The 21,697-nt window shown below is 39.9% G+C and overlaps 1 protein-coding gene across 16 annotated transcripts in view; it reads right to left on the reverse strand.

The window, feature by feature from the left end:
* Window positions 1–850: 850 nt before the first annotated feature.
* LOC106088760 (transient receptor potential cation channel trpm) overlaps window positions 851–21,697 on the reverse strand; it is a 572,136-nt gene continuing 551,289 nt past the window's right edge. For 15 of the 16 annotated variants that reach the window (XM_059369571.1, XM_059369569.1, XM_059369573.1 and 12 more), the window contains 9 exons: window positions 20,000–20,121; window positions 19,819–19,942; window positions 18,978–19,210; window positions 8,816–9,091; window positions 8,367–8,745; window positions 8,112–8,297; window positions 7,643–7,780; window positions 2,727–2,884; window positions 851–2,658 (listed from right to left, as the gene is read on the reverse strand). In XM_059369571.1, coding sequence (XP_059225554.1) covers window positions 1,558–2,658; window positions 2,727–2,884; window positions 7,643–7,780; window positions 8,112–8,297; window positions 8,367–8,745; window positions 8,816–9,091; window positions 18,978–19,210; window positions 19,819–19,942; window positions 20,000–20,121 — 2,717 coding nt within the window. In that variant the 3' untranslated portion in view covers window positions 851–1,557. Of the gene's footprint in view, window positions 2,659–2,726; window positions 2,885–7,642; window positions 7,781–8,111; window positions 8,298–8,366; window positions 8,746–8,815; window positions 9,092–18,977; window positions 19,211–19,782; window positions 19,943–19,999; window positions 20,122–21,697 lie in introns of those variants that run through there. The other variant, XM_059369572.1, reaches the window with a different exon arrangement.

Genomic DNA, 21,697 nt, shown 5'->3' on the forward strand with positions numbered 1-21,697 from the left:
GACTTCTATACGGAAGGATCCAAACTAGACGACCAGGAGGGCTTTGGGGTGTATTCTGAAGAATTTGGACTTGTCATATCAAAGTTACACGACCGCTGCAGTGCGTATCAAGCGGACATCCTTGCAATTGAAGAAGTGGTGGAATGGCTAAAATATAATGTCATAACGACGACTGACATAAATATCTTCTCAGACAGCCAGGCAGCAATTAAACCACTGGAGAACGTATTCCTTAGTTCCAAGACCGCCCTCGACTGTCTTAGATTTTTCAACGAGATGGCTGAAGAGTTCAAAGTCCACTGTTTCTTGGTGCCGGGCCACAGATATAGCATAGGGAATGGCAGAGCGGACGAGCTTGGGAGACTAGGAACTAAGTTGCACATTTCAGGCGAACTGGAATCAGTGGGTATCTGATTGGAAAACATCTAACAGACTGAAGATTGCCAGTAACGACTTTTGCCGAAGCTGTGAGGACGTCGAGGAAGAAGAGACTATAGAACATGTGCTGCTTGTGTGTGCCGCACTGGCCGTCAGAAGAAGTTACACTTTAGATTCTCATTTGCTTGAGAAATTGGCAGATTTAGCTGATGTGGACATTCGCAAGTTGTTGGGCTTTTAAAGTGACCTGAATGATTCAACGGTAGGAAGGCATTTTCTTTCTCCTGTTCCTATGGTATCACAGTGGACGAAAACGGCTGAGTCTGATAACAGACTGCTACTTAAACTTTGCCTAAGTGCCCGGAGTCGAGCAATTTGCCTGGAATCGGAGTCAAGTAAAAATTGCTTGACTCCGTTTAATATCTTGATTGCAGTTAGATCTTGTGTGGTCACTAATAAAATAAGAGAAGAGTTTCACATTGGTTCATTATTATATTTTACTCATGTGTAATAAATTAAATTGCAACAAAAGAGTTTTGACATAATCTTTTCTAGGAGGATAAGTACATTGGATAGACGGTGAGGTTGAATGATTCCTTACTTACTTAGTTACGAAGATATGTAGGAGGTATGCATATGTAAAAAGCACAAGGTCGAGGATACATTCATACGAGCAGACATATAAAACAATTTTAAAATCTAGACATAACACTACATAGTATGGGTATACCTACTTTTATACTTACATACATACGCTTTAAGACTAGTGACTAAGCTTAAATGGTCTTTTGAAGTTTGAAAGCAACGATCACCTTTAATCTAAACATTTACATGGCACCTTCTCACATACAAAAGTGTGCATATCGACTTTGTATTACGTTAGAGTCCGTTGGACTCATTGCATGTGGGAAGGTTTTTGAGACAACCGAAAATCCGAATGGTTTATTATTGTTGTTGTATTGTTTATGCACATCATTTTGGATTTTGTACAAAAATTTAAAAAATAAAACGATCTTATGAACAAAATACACGCTTAGGCTAAAACTTATTTACAATCGATAGAAATTGGTTGTTTTTTTGCGGTGCATTTGCCGCTGTGACGGAGGAGGACGAGGAAGAGGAAGGAGAGGGTTCGTGTGATGATGCAAGACCCAAGGCGGTTGAAAGTTTCAACAAAAATCAGCACATGGTCTCATTGTAGGGGGGATCCTTCTCTGATTCGGTACTGCTTTTGATGTTCGACGATAGCTTGGCAATCTCGTCCTGCACCAGGTCGGTGCTAATTTGAGGGATTTGGGGAATTGGGGTGCTGGAGCCTGCGGCAGAATCTCCATCTTTGGATTCTTCAGTGCTCGAGCTACTCTCCTTGAGTATGTTCATGCCGAGTTTGCTGGTTAGAGGCGGTTTGAGCGAGGAAAGCAATTTGGCGGGAACCGTGGGAGGCAATGCAACACTACCACTGCCACTTGTAGGCAACACCTTGGTCGGGGTTTGAAGGGACGATGTGGAGGCGGTTTCTGTGGTGGGCAATTCGGCGTGTGATATGCGTGTTGTGGGTGGTATCGGTGGTGGTTGTGGCTGTTTGCCCTGGTCCAAGCTAAACTGTTTCTTCAGCTGCATAGCTCGTGGAGGTGGTTGCACCTGCCCCATTATCGTCGTTGTTCCGAAATCAACAGATGTACCCACATCCTCGGTAGGTCGCCTCATATCTGAAGCCCCTACCGAAGATGTTCGCAACGGCTGATAACGAGCTGTGATACTCAGTCCTCCACCTCCACTTTGGCTGAGACCGCCCTCGAGCACTGTCGTTGCCTGGGCTTGTGATTGCACATCCACAGCGTCCAGTGATGGTTCCGCCGTCAGAGAGGGCGTGTCGATGTTATAGGAACCGGTCATAGAGGTGGTGGTTTCGTTTGAACTCTGCTTTATGAAGCGGTATGGATGGGCTGAGTAATCGGTGTCCGTGCTAGAGTTCTTCTGCAAGCTCTCGCTTGATTTCTTGAACAGGCGGCCACTACTCTCGTACGGTGGATTTAGAAATTCACTTGTAGCACGTTGGGGAACAACCGGTGAGTGATAGGTTTGTTGTTGGTCCATGGATGAATTGCGTTGCCAAGGACGCTCATTTTTCACAAGAAAACCTGCAGCAGCAGGACCACTGGTGTCGCTACTATCACCACCAAGCACTCCGCCTCCCGTCGGAGGTTTGGAAGGGGAAAGTTCGACAGCAGTTTCTCGCCGCAGGGGATAACGATGACTGTAATCTACAGATATGGCCGCCTAAAATAATAACAAAAAGCGTATTAGATTCACAACATAGGGGCCACAAGTCAAGGCAGTTCACTCACATCATAAGAATCATCGGTATCATCAATGGAGGCACGAGCCTGGAAAAGACCCTCAAGCATTTGATAGTCGCTCTCTTCGCACTCCTTCAGATGCTGCTTTTCCAGCAAGGCAGCGGCTTCTGCTTTGGACATTTCGGTTTTGGGGCGATCCAACGATGCTGCAAATTAAACATAAACATCATTGAGACTCGTTTTTAGTTGCAAACAAAAAGGTAATTAAAAAAATAGATTTCCATCTCAAACAAATCATGATTTATCATATATATTTAAATTACACTATATACATACATCTATATATATATTTATATAACTTAGTACTCTCTTATACTCGAGAAAAATTTAATAGGCTTGAATAGTAATTTTGCATAGATTAGAAAAATTCACAGCAAAAGCGAGGTTATTTATATAACTCAGCTTTAAGTATAATGAATTCTTGGAGTAGCATCTGTCAAAGAACCTAACTAACAATCATAAGATTATGGCGAAATTTTAACTTATATTGAAATTACAAATGGTCGTATGATGGCTAAGATTCCTTTCTAATATCCATTGTGTTTTTATACTCTCTACATATGATGTAAGAAATCGAAGTATTGATCTGGGACCCAAGGGACGCTACAAAAGTAGACCGATAGGTCTTTTCACATTTTCATACCCACCACCGTGGGATAGGGTGTACATTCATTTAGTCATTCCGTTTGCAACACATCGAAATATCATTTCCGAACCTACAAGTATATATATTTCGGATCGTCGTCAAATTCTAAGACGATTTAACGATGTCCGTGTGTATGTCCGTCCGTCTGTTGTAATCACTCTAGAGCCTTCAAAAATTGAGATATTGAGCTAAAATTGAGATACGAAGTATCTGGGTCAACCAGCGATGCACGCTGATTAAGTTCTTGAACGGGCCAAATCGGACCGTATTTGTATATAGCTGCTATATAGACCGATTTTCCGATAAAGGGTCTAAAGCCCATAAAAACTGTTTTTTCATCCGATTTTGCTGAAATTTGAAACAGGGAGTAGGTAAAGGCTTCCCGACAACTGACCCAAATACGGTTCAGATCGGACTATATTTAGATATAGCTACCATATAGACCGATCTGCAGATAAGGGGTCTGAAGCCAATAAAAGCTTTATTTATTATCCGATTTCGGTGAAATTTTAAACAGTGAGTGGGATTAGACCTCCCAATATCCGACCTAAATATGGTTCTAATCGGACTGTATTTATATATAGCTGCCATACAGACCGATCTGTCGATAAGGGGACTGTAGCTCATAAAAGCTTTATTTATTACGCGTTTTCACTGAAATTCGAAACAGTGAGTTCCTTAAGTTATTGAATTTTCACCGGATTGTGACGAAATGGGGTTTCATATATACCCGAGGTTGTGGATATCCAAAGTTCGACCCGGCCGAACATAATGCCTTTTTACTTGTTCTTCAGTAAGGTTTGCCATTTCATGATGGAGAGATATACGAGCCAACAACGAGTCGAAATTATTAAAATTTACTACCGATATTCGGAGTCCTCAACACTAAAGGCCAAAACATAATGAGGGGTGCGTGTTGAAAAATGCAACTTTGCAAACAAATGCCAAAAAGTCAACACTCAACAGTTAAACAACGTTTGACTTTGACGACTAAACACCATATCTACAAGTGGCAGCTCCGATTGACGCTCACTCTCAAGCGTCGAAGTTGAAAGGTGGTTGCACCCGAACATTTGTCAACAGCCGGCCAGGTTTGACGGAATTACGATGCCAGATTTTTGTTTACATTCTCTTTGTTGTCATCTACTTTCTCGCACTTGCTCATGTACGCATACGCACACAAATTGGCGGATTGCACCATATGATTTGTGGTTGCTGTACAAATGAGACAACCTTCGTGGTATTTGTGGGCAGTGTTGCATTTTTGTAACGCGTCACTTAAAAACACAACTCGATGAGGCTCATTTCTGTCTGAATGGCTTTGTCAATAAACATTACATCCCAGTTTGGTGCGCTTAATGGGCCGGCGGCGTCATTGGGCCGTACTTCATCCGAGATGATCAAGAACGGCACGTTCCTGTGAATGGGAATCGCTACCGTTCTATGATAACAGAATATTTTTGGTCCCAATTGGATGACATTGATATGGAGGACATGTGATTTCAACAGGTCGGCGCCACAAGCAACACAGCTAATGTAATAATCAATTTATTGGAAACCATGTTTGGAGAACGTGTTATCTCACGAAATTGGTCAATCGATTTCCTGTGGGGCTACGTCAAGTCCATGGTCTATACTAACAAACCAGCGAGGATTGATGAACTACGAACGAGTACGAATATCGAACACGAGATTGCAACAGTAACGTTCGACTTTGCTTGAAAACCGTCGAAAATTGGGTTCAGCGTCTGCGCTTCTGCAAGCATGCCCCGTGATGGCCATGTAAAAAAAACGGGTTCTATACAGAATGGCATCGAACGTACTTTTACAGGAATAAAGAATTTCATTGATATCCAAAACAGTTTTCTGAATTCCTTTCAATTCTAAGCCAAATTACGAAATACGTCTCATAGTGATGTGTGTGCTTTGCGGGCTCTGGTTTTACTTTTTCATTTGCAAAGAAAAGTCTCGGATCATTGAGCTCGTCTCGAAAGAGAAACAAACATTGGAAAATCGAAGCCATAAGCAAAGCTGCTTGCAATTTAGCACATATACTTCCTGTTATTGTAGGTCGGTTGGGATTGTAAATGGGCCACATCAGTATATGTTTATATAGCTGCCATATAAGCCGATCTTGGATCGGATAAGAATTGCGCCCTCTAGAAGTTTTAGAAGTAACTCCTAGAGGGCGCAATTCTTATCCGATTTAGAAATTTTGTTTGAGGTGTTTTGTGATGAGTTCCAACAACTGTGCTAAGTATCGTCTAAATAGGTAAATGCAAATTTTTGCGCATGAACATTCCACTATAGAACTGGGGCAAACTTCTCACATATCAATGAGTGCAGCCCTATTCAAGTTTTAAGCTCAATGATAAGGGGCCTCCTTGTTATAGCCGAGTTCGAACGTCGTGACACCTCTTTGGGGAAGTTTTCACAACATGGCATAGTACCTCACAAATGTCACCCGCATTAAGAGGGGATTACCACCGCTGAAAATGTTTCCTGATGTTCTCGGCAGGATTCGAAACCATTGATAGGCAGACACGCTAACCTCTGCGCTACAGTGGCCCCCAAATCGATACAATATGTGGCCTTATTTAAAGATATTTGGATGTTTAGTACAACTTTGATACAAAAATGAGAAGACAAATGACAAATAAGGCCACTCAAATCTGCAAAATAACCCCAAAAACCGCCTTAAACGGGTATATATTTATATATATATATACACACCGAATTTTACAATATGGGACTTAAATTAAACGTATTCGGGAGTAGAGTAGGGCTTTGATACGGCAGATCGATCTAGATGGCAGCTATATCTAAATATAGTCCGATCTGAACCATATTTGGGGCATATATTGGGAGGCGTAAAACTACTCACTGTTTCAAATTTCAGCGAAATCGTTTAAAAAATAAAACTTTTATGGGCTTTATATGGAGATCCGTCTATATGACAGCTATACCTAAATATAGTCCGATTTGATCCATATTTAGGTCGGATATCAGGAGGCTTAAAATTACCCTCTGTTTAAAATTTCAGCTAAATCTGGTAATAATAATAATGCTTTTATGGGCTTCGGACCCATAATCGGCAGACCCTTAATTTGGTGTTAAGCATGAAATCAATGGATTTCGATTGGTCCTCAAACGTTAACATTCTATAGAAGCTTATATGCATTTTTAATGAGTTTGGTGTCCCAAATATCGAAAAAGTGACATTTTTAGTTAATTTTAATTAATTTATTTATGCTAGAATTTAGCCACAAAACCAAATGAAATTAGAGGTTTTTTTTTAAATCTGTGTTAATTTATTGAAGCGAAGGGCAATTTATGTAGCAAGATTCCAATTAGACTTGACAACAAGCAGAAAAATCATATTAAGCCTTAAAATTGAGCGTCCCGTTCAGCAGAATCATTCACATTCATTCTAACCAAAACAATTGGTGTAATTTTAACTGCAACTCTGCAATGCAAATATGCCCATCAACATTCCATTAAGGAACATGGGCAAACTTCCCACATATCAAGTGCAAGACGGATTTAAGTGCAAGCCAAATGATTAGGGACCTTATTTCTTATAGCCGAGTCCGAACGACGTGCCACAGTGCGACACTTCTTTGGGGAAAAGTTTTTACATGGCATAGTACCTAACAAATGTGGCCAGCATTAGGAGGGGATAGGTTGGGCAAGAGTGGCAGTTCTTTAGAGGCTCACTTAGACAATTTAAAGTCCATTGAGATACCACAGTAGCGATAGATCAAGGCCTCTGGTAGGAACCGATCCCACGACTCCCCATCGTGCCTAGGAGGTCATAACCACATCTACAATGTTTTCTAACTTTCTCGCCAGGTTTCGAAACAAGGCGTTCTGCATCATAAGCGAACATGTGAACTTCTGCGCTACGGTGACCTTCACTGCAACTCTGGAAATTTTCTAACGGATCCATAAACGAACCGGTAGTTCCATTGCCTTGTTCAGGTCGATATGTCCAATCGAGGAGTTTTTTTTCCCAAAATATTCCCAAATAAATTTCATTTTAGAATAGGGAATATAATTTTCATCCAACTTTGAGGGAAGGTTTGCCCAAAAACTAAAAATCAAGTCCATTATCTATATTGTAATTATGTCCAGAAGCGTCAATCTCATAACCATACATATATGCCCTAGAGAGAAGGATGAGCCCAAATCAGCTTTCCTCAACTATTAAAACTTACATTGAATAAAAAGCAATTAAAGAACGATATCAAATACTTACTCTTGTGACTTGGTAAGGACACCGTGGGTGAGGCAATCATATGGCAAACACTCTCTAATTCATCCGTTATCGAGGTGTATTCGCTGTGCAATTTCAAGAGAATATTTCTCGAAGGTTTTGCATGCAGAACAGATTTTCCTAAATTTCATTGTTTTTGTTTTTTTTTACAAGAATGGTTCGATTTTTAGTTTGAAAAAAATAAAATTTAAATTTAAGAAAAAAGTATTTTACATAATTACAGGAAATTTTATATCGAAAATAAAGGTCTAGGAAGGGAATGATGAATGTGAACATTAAGGACGACAGAGGGCACATGACACAATTACAACACAACATATAAAAGAGGGTGAAAGATCAAAGTCAGCTCATTCAGTTGTGAGTGGTCTGATCACAACTGGATTGTTTTGTCTTTGAAAGGAAAAAGGAAACACGGAGGGAAGTCTTGACCAACATACTCAATTATTCATACCTGTAGCAGTGGGTGTATCCTTGTCGCTCTCTGGTTCCGAATGCGTCAGGCTCATTTGACGTCTAGTTAGATGCAATTGGTTCAGACTTATGTGGGAACGACTTATGTCGCCAATTATTGAGCATGTCTCAGAATTTCTGCGACATAAAGAAACCGTGCGTTGTCGCATGGCTCGATGCCTGGCAGCTGGAATTGATGCGGAATTGATGCGGAATTGAAATTTTCAATAATGCTTAAAGCAATCAGAAATCTTACCTTCAAAGTTTATATCTGGTCCCGTCTCATCTGAAGTTTCTCCAACTAGGGTCTGGTCATCGTCTTGACCCAGAGGGGTCAAGGTGTCCTTACTTTCAGTGCTCGCTCCGGTGTCTTGTCGGACAGTAACATAGGGTGTACGTTTGACAGTCTCACACGTCGAGGGTCTTTGCGATAGGGGTATATAAATGTCTGAATCCGATTCGGACTGCACAGACACCTTACGCACCACCTGTTCGTTAAGGGCTTCTCTAGATTTCACAACCTCGTCAGGTTCTTCAGGTACAGGCACAACCTCAAAGTGTGTGCCATCGTCAAAAATGTACGCATCGGGACGTACTTCCGTAAGAGATCGATTAAAGCGTCTTCTATTGTTTACCTAAAAGAAATGTGCAAACGCCAACTTGAATTAAAATCACAAAATACTACACAAGTAAGTGGTGGTATACTTGTAGATTTTGAGTAGCGGGTGTGAGACCTCCTCCAGAACTGCCCCCACCGCCACCACCCGTTCCACCACTACCCGCACCACCACTGCCAGCTTCATTGTCGGATATTGAAACGGTGCGGATGCGCTGCAAGTCCCCTGGTCCAATATTTAAATTTGAGGCATTCAACTCATCTTGGCCCATTGTATGCATTGCCATGAAACGATGAATAACAGCAAGGTGGCTTAAGATTTGTTCAGAAGATTCTTCCATTTTCCGAAGACGAAATTCTATATTCTACAAAGAAAGAACGGCAAAACCAATGAGTCAATAACTTTATACCAATTGTATATTTGAGGATTCTAAAGAGGTAAATTTTTTTTTGCTTTCTAACCCTTTACAACTTATTTCATAGTATTTCAGAATAATTTAAACGATTTAATTCGTTATTAAAATCGTTTAATTCATTCGTAATTAAAATATTTTGTTTCGTTTAACCCACAAATATCCCACCAAGGAAGTTTGGGTAGTATTTGCTCATTTAACTAAGTGTTGTTGAGTACAACATCTCGCTTCATAATAATTGGTCTTGTTCAGACGATGACTGATGTACTCTCAAATGTTTGTGCGGAAAACCGACGCTGAAAATGTTTTTTATGTTCTCAATTAAATATTTCGTTTAAAATATATGACAGAAAAACATGGAGAATATATTTGTATATTCATTATTGCGAGGACAAATATGAAAGTTATTATTTTTGTGAAGGCAGCAAATGCTTCAAAATCCAGGTTACGAATAGATCAATACAATTGAAGGATGTAGGAGAGGTGTTAATGACGACGAATGACGACGGACTGCTCTTCTCATAGTATATGTAAAAACGTGCTAATGGTTTTGTTAAAAATTCGATATCGATCAAGAACGTATATATATATATATATATATATATATATATATATCTTTTAAGGTCATAGATCAATATTTTGAGGTGTTACAAACGGACTGACTAGATTAGTACACCTCCTGTTCTATGCTAGTGGTTATAAAAAGGATGGTATATTGACAATATATAGAAAAAACTACAAATCGTTTTCAATCATGAAATTAATTGATCCCATTATTTTTTTTGATTGAAACTGCTTCAATCAGGAAAATGATATAATCAATCAATGTTTTTGCAAAAAGTGACAAAAAAATTTTTTAATTAAAAAAGTAATTGAAAATTTTTTAAATTTCCAATTAATTTTTGAATTGATCCAATTAAAACAAGTAAAATGGCGTTAAGTTCGGCTGGGCCGAACTTTGGATACCCACCACTTCGAGTATATATGTAAACCACCTTTCGTCATAATCCGGATTATACATGTGCTTTTTATTGGGCCAAATCGAGAGATCTAAATCTAAACCGATCTGGGCCAAATTGAAGAAGGTTGTCGAAGGGCCTAACACAACTCCCTGTCCCAAATTTCGGCGAAATCAGACTATTAATGCGCCTTTTATGGGTTTAAAACCTTAAATCGAGAGATCGGTCTATATGGCAGCTATATTTAAATCTGGATCCATCTGGGCCAAATAGAAGTGGGATATCGACTGGCCTAACACAACTTACTGTCCCAAATTTCAGCAAAATCGGATAATAAATGTGGCTTTTATGGGCCTAAGACCCTAAATCGGCGAAGCGTTCTATATGGGGGCTATATCAAGATATAGTCCGATATAGCCCATCTTCGAACTTAACCTGATTATGGACAAAAAAAGAATCTGTCCAAAGTTTCAGCTCAATATCTTTATTTTTAAAGACTGTAGCGTGATTTCAACAGACAGACGAACGGACATGGCTAGATCGTTTTAGATTTTTACGCTGATCAAGAATATATATACTTTATAGGGTCGGAAATGGATATTTTGATGTATTGCAAACGGAATGGCAAAATGAATATACCGCCCATCCTTCGGTGGTGGGTATAAAAATGATTGTAATTTTTGAAATTATTTCAATTATTGTCTTAATTGATCCAATTAAGACAATAATTGAAATGTCCAAAATATCCTATGTTTTAATTGGATCAATTTAAAATTTAATTGAAGATTGCGAAAACCGCGTTGTATAGGGCGTACTAATGATAACGAGAAAACACCTCCGGTAGTTTTTTCAAAAATGCAAAGATTTCGGTCTGGCTACCTACGTATTCTAACAGTAATTAATATATTTTCATTACAGTAACTTTATGAATTACATGCAATGGGGAAGTAAAATCTACAGAAAAACATTTATCTAGAATATATTATAGTTAGATCGATGCTATCCTTCGATGCCAAGACGTACAAATTGACGGTGTGCATTGACATCGAGGGGGCGTTCAACAATGTGCGGACCGACACATCCAATCCAATCCTTAGAGCAGTACCGGTTGGATTGGGTCCTTAGAGACTGGATAAACCATATAGTAAGGAACAGGTGGATAAATTGGGGGTCCCATGATATAAATATGAGGGAGAAAGTGACACAGAGCACGCCACAGAGGTGCATTTTATCGCCACTCCTTTTGGTGACCACCTTAAATAACTTATAACGGATGCCGACTGAGGAGGGATTTGAACCCGTCTGCTATGCAGAAGATGTTATAATACTTCTAAGAGGTAAGAATCTGAAACAGCTATGCAGAAGGGCCGAAAGGTTCTCCTGGACTCTCCCCCTTAAGCGAAATTTTGTATGCCACTTCATGGTACCCCAAAAACAGGAAATTGGTAGGTATAAAATTTTTGGGTCAACTAACCCTGGGGGGACGCCCTATCTCAAAACCTACCCGAATGGACATGTTTACCGACTGGGACAATATGGGTATCAAATGAAAGGTATTTAAGAGTAGAGTACGAACTTGGTATAAAAATGTCACCTTTAGTGTCGGGGAGTCCTCCACCCCCAAAAACACCACCCAACAGGACACTTTTACTGCTTCCGGCAATATGGGTATCAAATGAAAGGTATTTAAAAGTAGGTTACAAATCTGTCATAAAAGTGTATTCCTTGGAGCCTGAGGGGCCTTCCCAACCCCCAAAAACCCCCCAGCAGGACATATATACCGATTGGGACAATATGAGTATCAAATGAAAGGTATTTAAAAGAAGAGTAAAAAACTGACATCACAATATATTCCTAAGTGTCTGAGGGGCTTTCCCATAACCCCAAACCCCCAGAAGGACATATATACCGATTAGGATAATATGGTTATTAAATGAAAGGTATTTAAATGTATAGTAAAAAGCTGATATAAAATGTATTCCTTGGTGTCTGAGGCGCCCCTCACTACCCAAGAACCCCTGAACAGGACATATTTACCGATTGGGACAATAAGGGTATGAAATGAAAGGTGTGTGGAAGTTGAGTAAACATCTGTTATAAGAATTTGATCCAAAGCGTCTATGGGCCCTCTACAACTCCAAAACCCCCAAAACGGGATGAATCTTCAACGTCAAAAATGGGTATAAAATGAGAAGTCTTTGAGAGTTGACTACGAATCTGATATCCACATTTGGGACAGAGTCTGGGGCGGGCCCACCCAGGGCCCACCCACCTAATACGCTTCAATAAGACGGGTAGTTCGATCGGGACCATATTGGAATTAAGCGAAAGCTCTATGGCTGTAGAGTTCCAATCTAATGTTGACAATCTAATTCAACTATCTGGGCAGTACGCCGTTCAGCCGGACATGTAGATCTCGACATTAAAGGACCCAAATAAATTGTCTTTTGGGTCTTAGCGTCGGTGTGAGCGACCCTCTACTCCCAATAAAAACAACACCAAACTGTTTTGTAGGACGACCGAGAATTTATTTTATTCAAATGAAAAGACGTGTCAGAAGGAAAGCGCCCTCCCTCCAACCTACCCAAAATAAGGAATTAAAAATAAAAAATGAAGACTGACCAGGATAGAATAGGACACCAATAAAGTCTTTGGCAGGAGAGTACACTTTTTACCCTCAAGTTGGGATAGACACAGGAGGCCTGCGGAGCCATGTTTGCCTACTATGACAATAAATAATACGTATTTGATAGTAGAAAACGAATTTGATATCCAATTTTGAGGCCAAGTCGTCTCAGTCCATAAACTCTCCCTAAACCAATGGCAATATTGGCTCAAATAAAATAAATTTAAAAGTAGAGCAAGATGCTCATATTTTTTCAAGGGTAAGTGCGTGGGTGGTCGTCCTACTCTAAATACCCTTCAAACTGACCATATTTTATGGCAAAAAGGGGCTCAAATCTGATATCTGTTTTTAGCCAAGCTTTTCAGGGACGCCTCACCACATAAACTCCCCCTAAACCACACATATATACCGACTATAGCAACATTTTGCTCAAATGTGGTTTTTGGGTTTTTTTACTCACCATAGCAATATAAAGCTCAAATGAAAGAAATTTGGGAGTAGAAAACCAATATGATATCCACATTGGGGCGAAATATATGAAAGGCCGTACCAGTACCCCCAAACAAGACTTTTTTTCCATACCGTGCCAGTATAGGGCTCAAATAAAAAAGAGAGTGAAAGAAGCCGCAGCGAAGCGGACCCTGTCCAGCTGTATTATATAAAAATGAAAAATAACGTTGCGCTTTGTTTGTTTATTTGTTTATCTGTTCCATATAGACTTAAAAACGGCTGAACCGATTTTCATGACTTTTCACAGATGGTAGAGTTTGGGCCCCGGGTGAAAATAGGGTACTACATTTTTTGATATCCGAAGGGGGCGGAACCTCCCCCATAACCCAATTTTCGAAAACGCAAAATCTCGGAGAAGCGTAAACCGATTTAAGTGAAATTTTGTATGCCACCTTATGGTACGCCAAAAACACGAAATTTGTATAAAATGTTTGTATTAATTAACCAGGGCCCCATTCTAAAGCCCACCCGGATGGACATGTTTACCGATTGGGACAATATGGGTATCCAATGAAAGGTATTTAAGAGTAGAGTACGAACTTGGTATACAAATTTCGCCCAAAGTGTTCGGGGAGTCCCCTACCCTCAAAAAAAAAAAAAAACCCAAACAGGACTCTTCCACCGCTTTGGGCAATATGGGTATCAAATGAAAGGTATTTAAAAGTAGACTAAAAATCTGACATTAAAATTTATTCCTTGGTGTCTGAGGGGCCTCTCCACTCCCAAACCGTCAATGTCGGACACTAGCTGTTGGGTAAAATGTTCTTTTCATATTCTCAGCATATTATCTGTGTCAGTTACCAGATTTCCTTCTTTGTCTCTGCAGGAGGATGTGCTTGCACCAAAGCCATCGGTTTGATGTTAAATTTTTTGGTAGAATTTCCGGACTTCGTTCTGATTCCTGAACATCTTAATTCGCTCACACTCACGACTTTCCATTTCCTTTTTCTTTCTGCGGAATAGACGTTTTTTCTCTCTCCTTTTCTCTCGATTCCTCTCCTTCATCTGGGGCGTTGCTACTGATTACAGGGTTGCTCTATATGCCGCATTCTTTGGTAGAATTTCCGGACTTCATTCTAACTCCTGTACATCTCAATTCGCTCACACTCACGTCTTTCCATTTCCTTTTTCTTTCTGCGGAATAGACGTTTCTTCTCTCTCATTTTCTCTCCTCTCCTTCATCTGGCGCGTTGCTACTGATTACAGGGTTTCTCTATATGCCGCATTCTTGGCTTCAGTAGCATCTCGACACTCTTGGTCGTACCATGGATTTTCTGGGGGAGGTTTCAGTAGCATCTCGACACTCTTGGTGGTACCATGGATTATCTGGGGGAGGCTTCCGGTACCCAAGTACGGATTTCGCGGCATTTTCAATGGAGTGGGCAACGGTTTTCCTCTGTGCCATTATATCATCGGAACAAGGAGTGCTTTCATCAAGCAGTTGGGTCAGTCGAGTGTAGTATGCAGCTGCCATCTGTTGGGTTTGCAGCTTTTCAATGTCGAACTTCCGTGCAGCGTCAGATCGTACTTTCCTCGCCATGCTCAAACGAGTGCGAACCTTTGATGCAACAAGGTAATGATCCAAATCTTTATTCGCTACACGGATCGATCATACATATAACACGCTGGATAAATTCATTCCATCATCACAACGTGATCAATTTGGTTGCTCGTGTTTTGATCGGGTGAAAGCCATGTGGCTTTGTAAATATTTTTATGTTGCAATCTGTTGCTGCTAACTACCACGCTTCTCGCCGCGTCGAAATCTATTAGCCTCGACCTATTATCGGAAGTTATCTCGTGGAGACTAAACTTTCCGACTGTTGGACCAAAGATGTCTTCCTTCTCTATCTTCGCATTAAAATCTCCTAAACATCATGAGCGGGGCAGCGGTCATACAAATCCACAGCCCTCTAGGCGCTCATAGAAAATATCCTTGGTCTGCTCGTCCTTGTCTTCCATCGGGGCATGGGCACAAATAAGACTAATGTTGAAGAATTTGGCTTTTATGCGGATTGTGGCTAGCCCCTTATCCACCGAAGTAAAGCTGGAGACAAGGTGTTTCAGTCTTCGACTAACCACAAATCCACAGCCAAATTCATGCCTCGTGTTTTGGTAGCTATAGTATAGTTCGTCACCGTTTTGTGTCGTAGTGACGCCATTCCCAGTCCATCACACTTCCTGTAAGGCTGTAATATCTGCCTTGTACTTCTATAATACATCCGTCAGCGCGTATTCTGCACCTTCTCTATAGAGAGTGCTGAGATTCCAGGTGCAGATCCGCAAATCATGGTCCTTTTCTTTGTTTCTCATAGTTTTCCGGGGGCGGGTTACTGGCCCAGCGCCCCAACCACATGGGTTTTGTAGTGAGCCGCTTGCCCTCGTTGTGGCGAGCCGCTTGCTCCAAGATCCGACCTTCGCCTCTTGTCGCCCCTAACCTGGGAACAGACGCTCATGTTGGCCATTGTTTATTTGAAGGCGCCAATAACACGCTTTGTCATCTTGAGTATCATTGGCACTCAGTATTTAATTAAGAGCCAGTGCCACTTGACCCCTCACTGAGATTCTCCTCTCGAAAATCGCTGACTGCCGCATTTGCAGCTATTCCGTATAAAAACAGAGCTTTCCACCATTCGCAACCTGTGGACGCCCCCGGTAGCTTTAAGCCAAGCTTCCCTTGGTAACGAAAGACACCACACTAGTCGGAGCTCAAAGTTCCAATCTGTGTGGTGCTCATAGTTATCCTGTGTCGGCCTCCTCTTCCTCCTAGGTCATCACTGGAGTGGTGATTAGAGGACTTAAGCGCATTTACCAAATTTCCACCAAGTCAGACAAAAATTTAGGGGTCAAGTAGATCACAAAGTCATATTGGGGGAATAGTTTATAGAGGGTACCTCTATGTATTTATCTACCTGGACGAATTTAATTGTGTGTTCGAAGGCCCGCTATATACGGGGGATATGTCTATTTGAGGACCCTTGCGGACGGTATTTGGTGTGGTTATTGAAAGGCATAAACGCCATTTCAACCAAACTTGGTAATATTTTTTATATGAGAGCTATATCCAAGTGAAGAACAATATGGCAAAATTAAAATCCCCAACGACCTACATCAATAAAAGCGTTTGGTCATTTAAGCGGAGGCCGCCGTGGCGCAGAGGTTAGCATATCCGCCTATAACGCCGAATGCCCGAGTTCAAATCACGGCATGAACATCACAAAAATTTTCAAATATCGCCTACAAATGCTGGCGATATTTGTTTGGTATCCAACAATGTTGAAATTTATCTACCAAGTGCTGTCGCTAAACGGCACGCCGTTAGGACTCGGCATAAAAAAGGAGGCCACATATCATTGACCTTAAACTTGACTAGGACTGCACTCATTGCTATGGGGGCGGGGAGGGTCCTTAGGAAGATGGGCTATATGGGTTTTTATTTTGACGGTATTATGGGACTTAATTTGGCTCAGTCTCCATATTAAACGTGGTTCACATCGGTTCATTTCTCAGTTAATACTAAAAGCGCAAAAATCTACCATGCCAAATAGAATCAAAATCACTCTTTTTTTTGGATATTTACAATATATTCATGGATCCTCCGATTGCAATTATTCAGCTCATTAAAGACGTCAATATGCGATTATAGGAGTTAATTAGGTTACCCAGTCGAAATTGTATAACTCCAATACGCTTTAGTAAAAAATCCCACTTAAGTGAAACTTGTTGGCGTTATTCAATGCAATTGAATCAGCTTAAGTGAAAATCGCTTCACTGAAAAGTTTTTTCACCCCAAATTTCATTCTTACACTGGAAAAAATAGTATCGTATTATGTAGTAAAAAACTTGACCAAAACTGGTATAAAAATTGTATTACGCTTTATTACAATTTTCACTTTTTGTAATGAGGATTTGATAAACTGCGGTAACATATCTTATTTTCAAAGAAATTGCAAATAGTTCCGATACTTAAAATAAGTTTAAAAATCCTAAGTTCTCGTTCAAACATACTTGTGGAAGGGAAAATTACATTCTAAATAAACAAATTTTGTGTGGAAAAAAATGTTTTTTTGTCAAATTTTTACTGAAGCTTATTACCATATATTTTGAGGACATGTCAGTATGTATCCTTTTGGAAGTTGGAGTCCTCCATAAAGACTCAGGGGCCGTGCGCTCTTCCTTCGTTCCTGTTCCGACTTTGTCTAGATCCGCAGGATACTATCTGGAGTCTCCATTGCGGGAGCGCTGGCTTGGATTTTACCAGAGTACTTGAAAGCGGGGAGCTCTTTTTCTTATGCTTAAGGCATAACTCTCGACTAATGTTGCCAATGCACCCACACCTATAGGAGGGTAGGACAACATGCTAAGTCTAGCCTACTCCAAAAAGGCGTTACAATTTTTCGTAATAGGTAGTTCCTATTGTAAGATGCTGATATTTTCCTTTCAGGACCGAAATGAAAACACGTCCGCTTTATTCAACGGCCACTATAATTTTAAAGAAATATATCAATATTTCTAAATTTATCTTATATATAAAAATCAATTTGTGTTTGTTTGTATGTTTGTGTGTTCCTTATAGACTCAGAAACGGCTGAACCGATTATCTTGAAATTTTCACAGATGGTGCATAATGGCCCCGTGGTGAAAATAGGGTACTACATTTTTTGATATCTGAAGGGGGCGAACCCTCCCCCTTACCCAGAAGCGCCAGATCTCGGAGATGGGTGGCGTGATTTAAGCGAAATTTTGTGTGCTTTCATATAGTACCCTAAAAATAAAAATTTGGTATCCAAATTTCGGATGGGGTATCTAGGGGGGCCGCCCACCCTAAAACCTACCAAACATATCTTAAGACCAATCACGACAATATGGGACGCAAATGAAAGGTATTTACGATCAGAAAACGTATCTGATATCCAATTGTCGGACCAAGTGCTAGGGGGATCACCCCAAGCCCCAAAACACACCTAAATTGGACATATTTACCGACCATTGCAATATGGGGCTCAAATGAAAGGTATTTGAATGTAGAATACGAATCTGATACCCAAATGTGGGACCACGTTTCTGGGGGTCCACCCCTTCCCCAAAACACCCCCCACACTGGACTTATTTACTGACCATGGGAATATGGGGCTTAAATAAAAGGTATTTGAATGTAGAATACGAATATTATATCCAAATATGGGACCAAGTGTTTGAGGGGCCGCCTCTCTCCAAAAACATCCCCCAAAGGGCACAAATTTAGGACCATAGCAATATGAAGTCTTTGGGAGTAAAACACGAATTTGATATCAATATTCGGGAAAAGTGTCTACGGTGCCACGCCACCCCCATGATATTGTTATGAAGATTTATTGCAAGTGATTTCTTCGGTTGAAATTATATGAAAAATATAAATATCTTAACAAAAAAAATTATTGTAACAGATTTCTGCATATTGTTTTAAAATTTAAATTTATCTTGACCTTCGTGTGTTTGCGGTTGTGATTTTGATGATGCTAAAATCCTAAGATGGCTATGTTAAAACAAATTCATAGTGTCATATGCTGTCAACTCTCTACAAACGAAATTGCGAGTTTGACAAAGGTACTGAAACTTTTCTTGATTTCACAACCCTCGTCAAGTTTGTTGACACACAAAGAGCTGAAAGTTAGCAGTTCTATACATAGAGATCATTAGCATGGATAACTATATTAACATGCAGGGACTTAGTATGAAATTCCACACTAACGCCTCAACTCACCTGAACTGTGGCAGTTTGCAGGTTTTCCTTCTGATTGATGTCCTCAATTTTCTGCACCATGGTTTCCACACGTTCCGTGGTGTTTTTTACACGTTCTTCGGTCGATTGATTCAAAATGATTTCCTGCTCGTGAAAGAAGCCCTCAACGCATTCCTCCTCAAAGTCATACAGACGTTCGAGATCATCCTTTTCCAGGAAAAGCTTCAGACCATTGTCACGTTGGACTTCCAATCCTGTCATTTAATGTGATGACATCACAACAGTACCAGGACGTATCACAAATGGTGGTGAGAGAGAAAGCATTACAAGATGAATGAGTGAACATTGTTTGGCAATGGTCATGTCCCACATAAACACACAGACACACACACACACACATTAAGACAAAAAGATAAGAAGACCAAACAATCATACACAGGAAAAAGAAAGAAAATTATTTTAACATTAATGGCAAATTTTCATTGGGAGTTATTACGATGGATGAACGAACGATTCGCATTGATCGAAATGAAATTTGGCATTTTATTCGAGAACGAATATAGTCCAGGCGTGAAAATCGCAGTTAGTTACGGTTATTTGTTAATTTTGAAGTGTCACGTTAATGATCAATTGATGTTAGTCGCACAGTGAGACAAGTACGAGCGACACGCACAAATGCAACGTAACGGAATGCAACGCATCGTAAGGTAACACACAATTTGAAACGACAACGACAAGTGCAACAAAATGCAGACATAAAAAGTAAATGTGGAAAAAGGAAACATTATTGGTTAAATATATTTAGGAGCTGATATTGAAAACTCACAGGGAATAAAACTTAATTTTCTCATCCCTCTCTCACCTTTGGCTTTGCGTACACAATACTTAAGCAGCGAATAGAAATGGCAGAAGGCAATGAAAGGCGGTGGTAGGACTGGCTTCTGTTGGTACTCCATGACGACGGTGAAACGTTGAAACATCCATACCTAAGGCCGAACATAACAAAATATATTTCTTCACAGCTATGCAGTTAATTTACTTACCTGATGAGAGACGGAATTGACTTCGTTGAATATATTATTGAATACTGCAATCAGCAAGTTGATAAGCAAAATATTTGCTATCAAAAGGTACATTGACATAGTTATTGGTGTCACCCAATGACCTAAAAAGAAGAAGAAGAAAAATGTTTTGTAAAAAAAGTATTTACTTTTTAAAAGTTAAGAAGCATTGAGTTAATTGTTTTTCCCAGAAAAGTAAGCTTTTTGTGCAGATATTGGATTACCTTATCTACTTGTATTTGAAAAGCATAAACTATCACTCTAGCCAATACCCAGACGATAATAGTCGACATCCGTAGGGCAAGGATCCCTAATACTATCGGTATGGTAAGATTTAAGTACCAGTCTACCATCAGTTTTACGTTCATTGTGATATTACCGGAGCAGGCGAAAGAAGACTTGGGAATGTTCACGTCCGCTTAATCAGACAAGCTCTCTATGAAATGAAAAACTAAAGAGAAACTCCTTCTGATTGCCAGTACATAGAAAAATCTTGAAAATATTTCTAGAATTTTTCAAGTTTTTTTACAATTTTGGTTTGTTTCTCTTTCGAGACGAGCTGAATGATCGAAGATGCAAATGGAAAAGGAAAGCCAACGATAGCAAAACACACCAACTACAATACTATGGGACGCGTTTCGTCTTTGGTTTGAAGACTTTTCAACCATATTAGGTGTTATGCCTTCGATTTAGATATGTCCGTCGGTCCGTCTGTCTGTCCATGTATTCTTGTAATCACGCATTTGTTGTTCGATTTTCACAAAATTTTGCATGTCTCTTTTTTGGCCCAAGGACGAACGCTATTGACTTTGAAAAAATCGGTCCAGATTTAGATATAGCTTCCATATATATATTTCATCCAATGTGCCCTTTTAAAGCTGTAGAAGCCGCAATTTTGGTCCGATCCTTACAAAATTTAGCACAAAGTATTTCTTTTGACGTCCCAAAATGTGTGCAACATTTCATAAAAATCGGTTCAGATTTAGATATAGCTCCCACATATATCTTTCATCCGATATGCCCTTTTAAAACTGTAGGAGCCACAACTTTGGTACGATCTTTACACAAATTTAGCATGAGATGTTTTGTATGACGTCTTAATACGTGTGCGAAATTTCATCTAAATTGGTTCAGATTTAGATATAGCTCCCATATATACCTTTCATCCGATTTGACCTATTAAGGCTGTAGAAAGCACAATTATGGTCCTATCTTCACCAAATTTGGCACGAAGTGCTTTTTGTGACGTCCAAATATTTAATTGGAATCGGATAAGATTTATATATGTATAGCTCCCATATATATCTTTCATCCGATAAGGTTGCAGAAGGCACAATTTTGGTCCGATCTTTACCAAATTTGGCACGAAGGGCTTTTTTGACGTCCTAGTGTGTGTGCAAAATTCCATCTGAATCGGATCAGTTTTATATATAGCTTCCATATATAACTTTCATCCCATATTCCCTTTTAAAGATATAGTAGCCACAATTTTGGTCCCATCCTTACAAAATTTTGAAGGTGTTACTGTTATACCGATGTTACCGATTATTCAATAGAAAGTTTTACGGATTTGAAGTCAGATTGTGGTCAGCAATCTGATCAGGTAGTGGTCAGAAATTTTTCTAGTCACAATGTCCAGAGGATTAGGTGCATTAAATTAAATTCGGTGCATCTGATAGT

Source organism: Stomoxys calcitrans, chromosome 5 (assembly GCF_963082655.1).
Source record: "Stomoxys calcitrans chromosome 5, idStoCalc2.1, whole genome shotgun sequence".
Classification (NCBI taxonomy): domain Eukaryota; kingdom Metazoa; phylum Arthropoda; class Insecta; order Diptera; family Muscidae; genus Stomoxys; species Stomoxys calcitrans.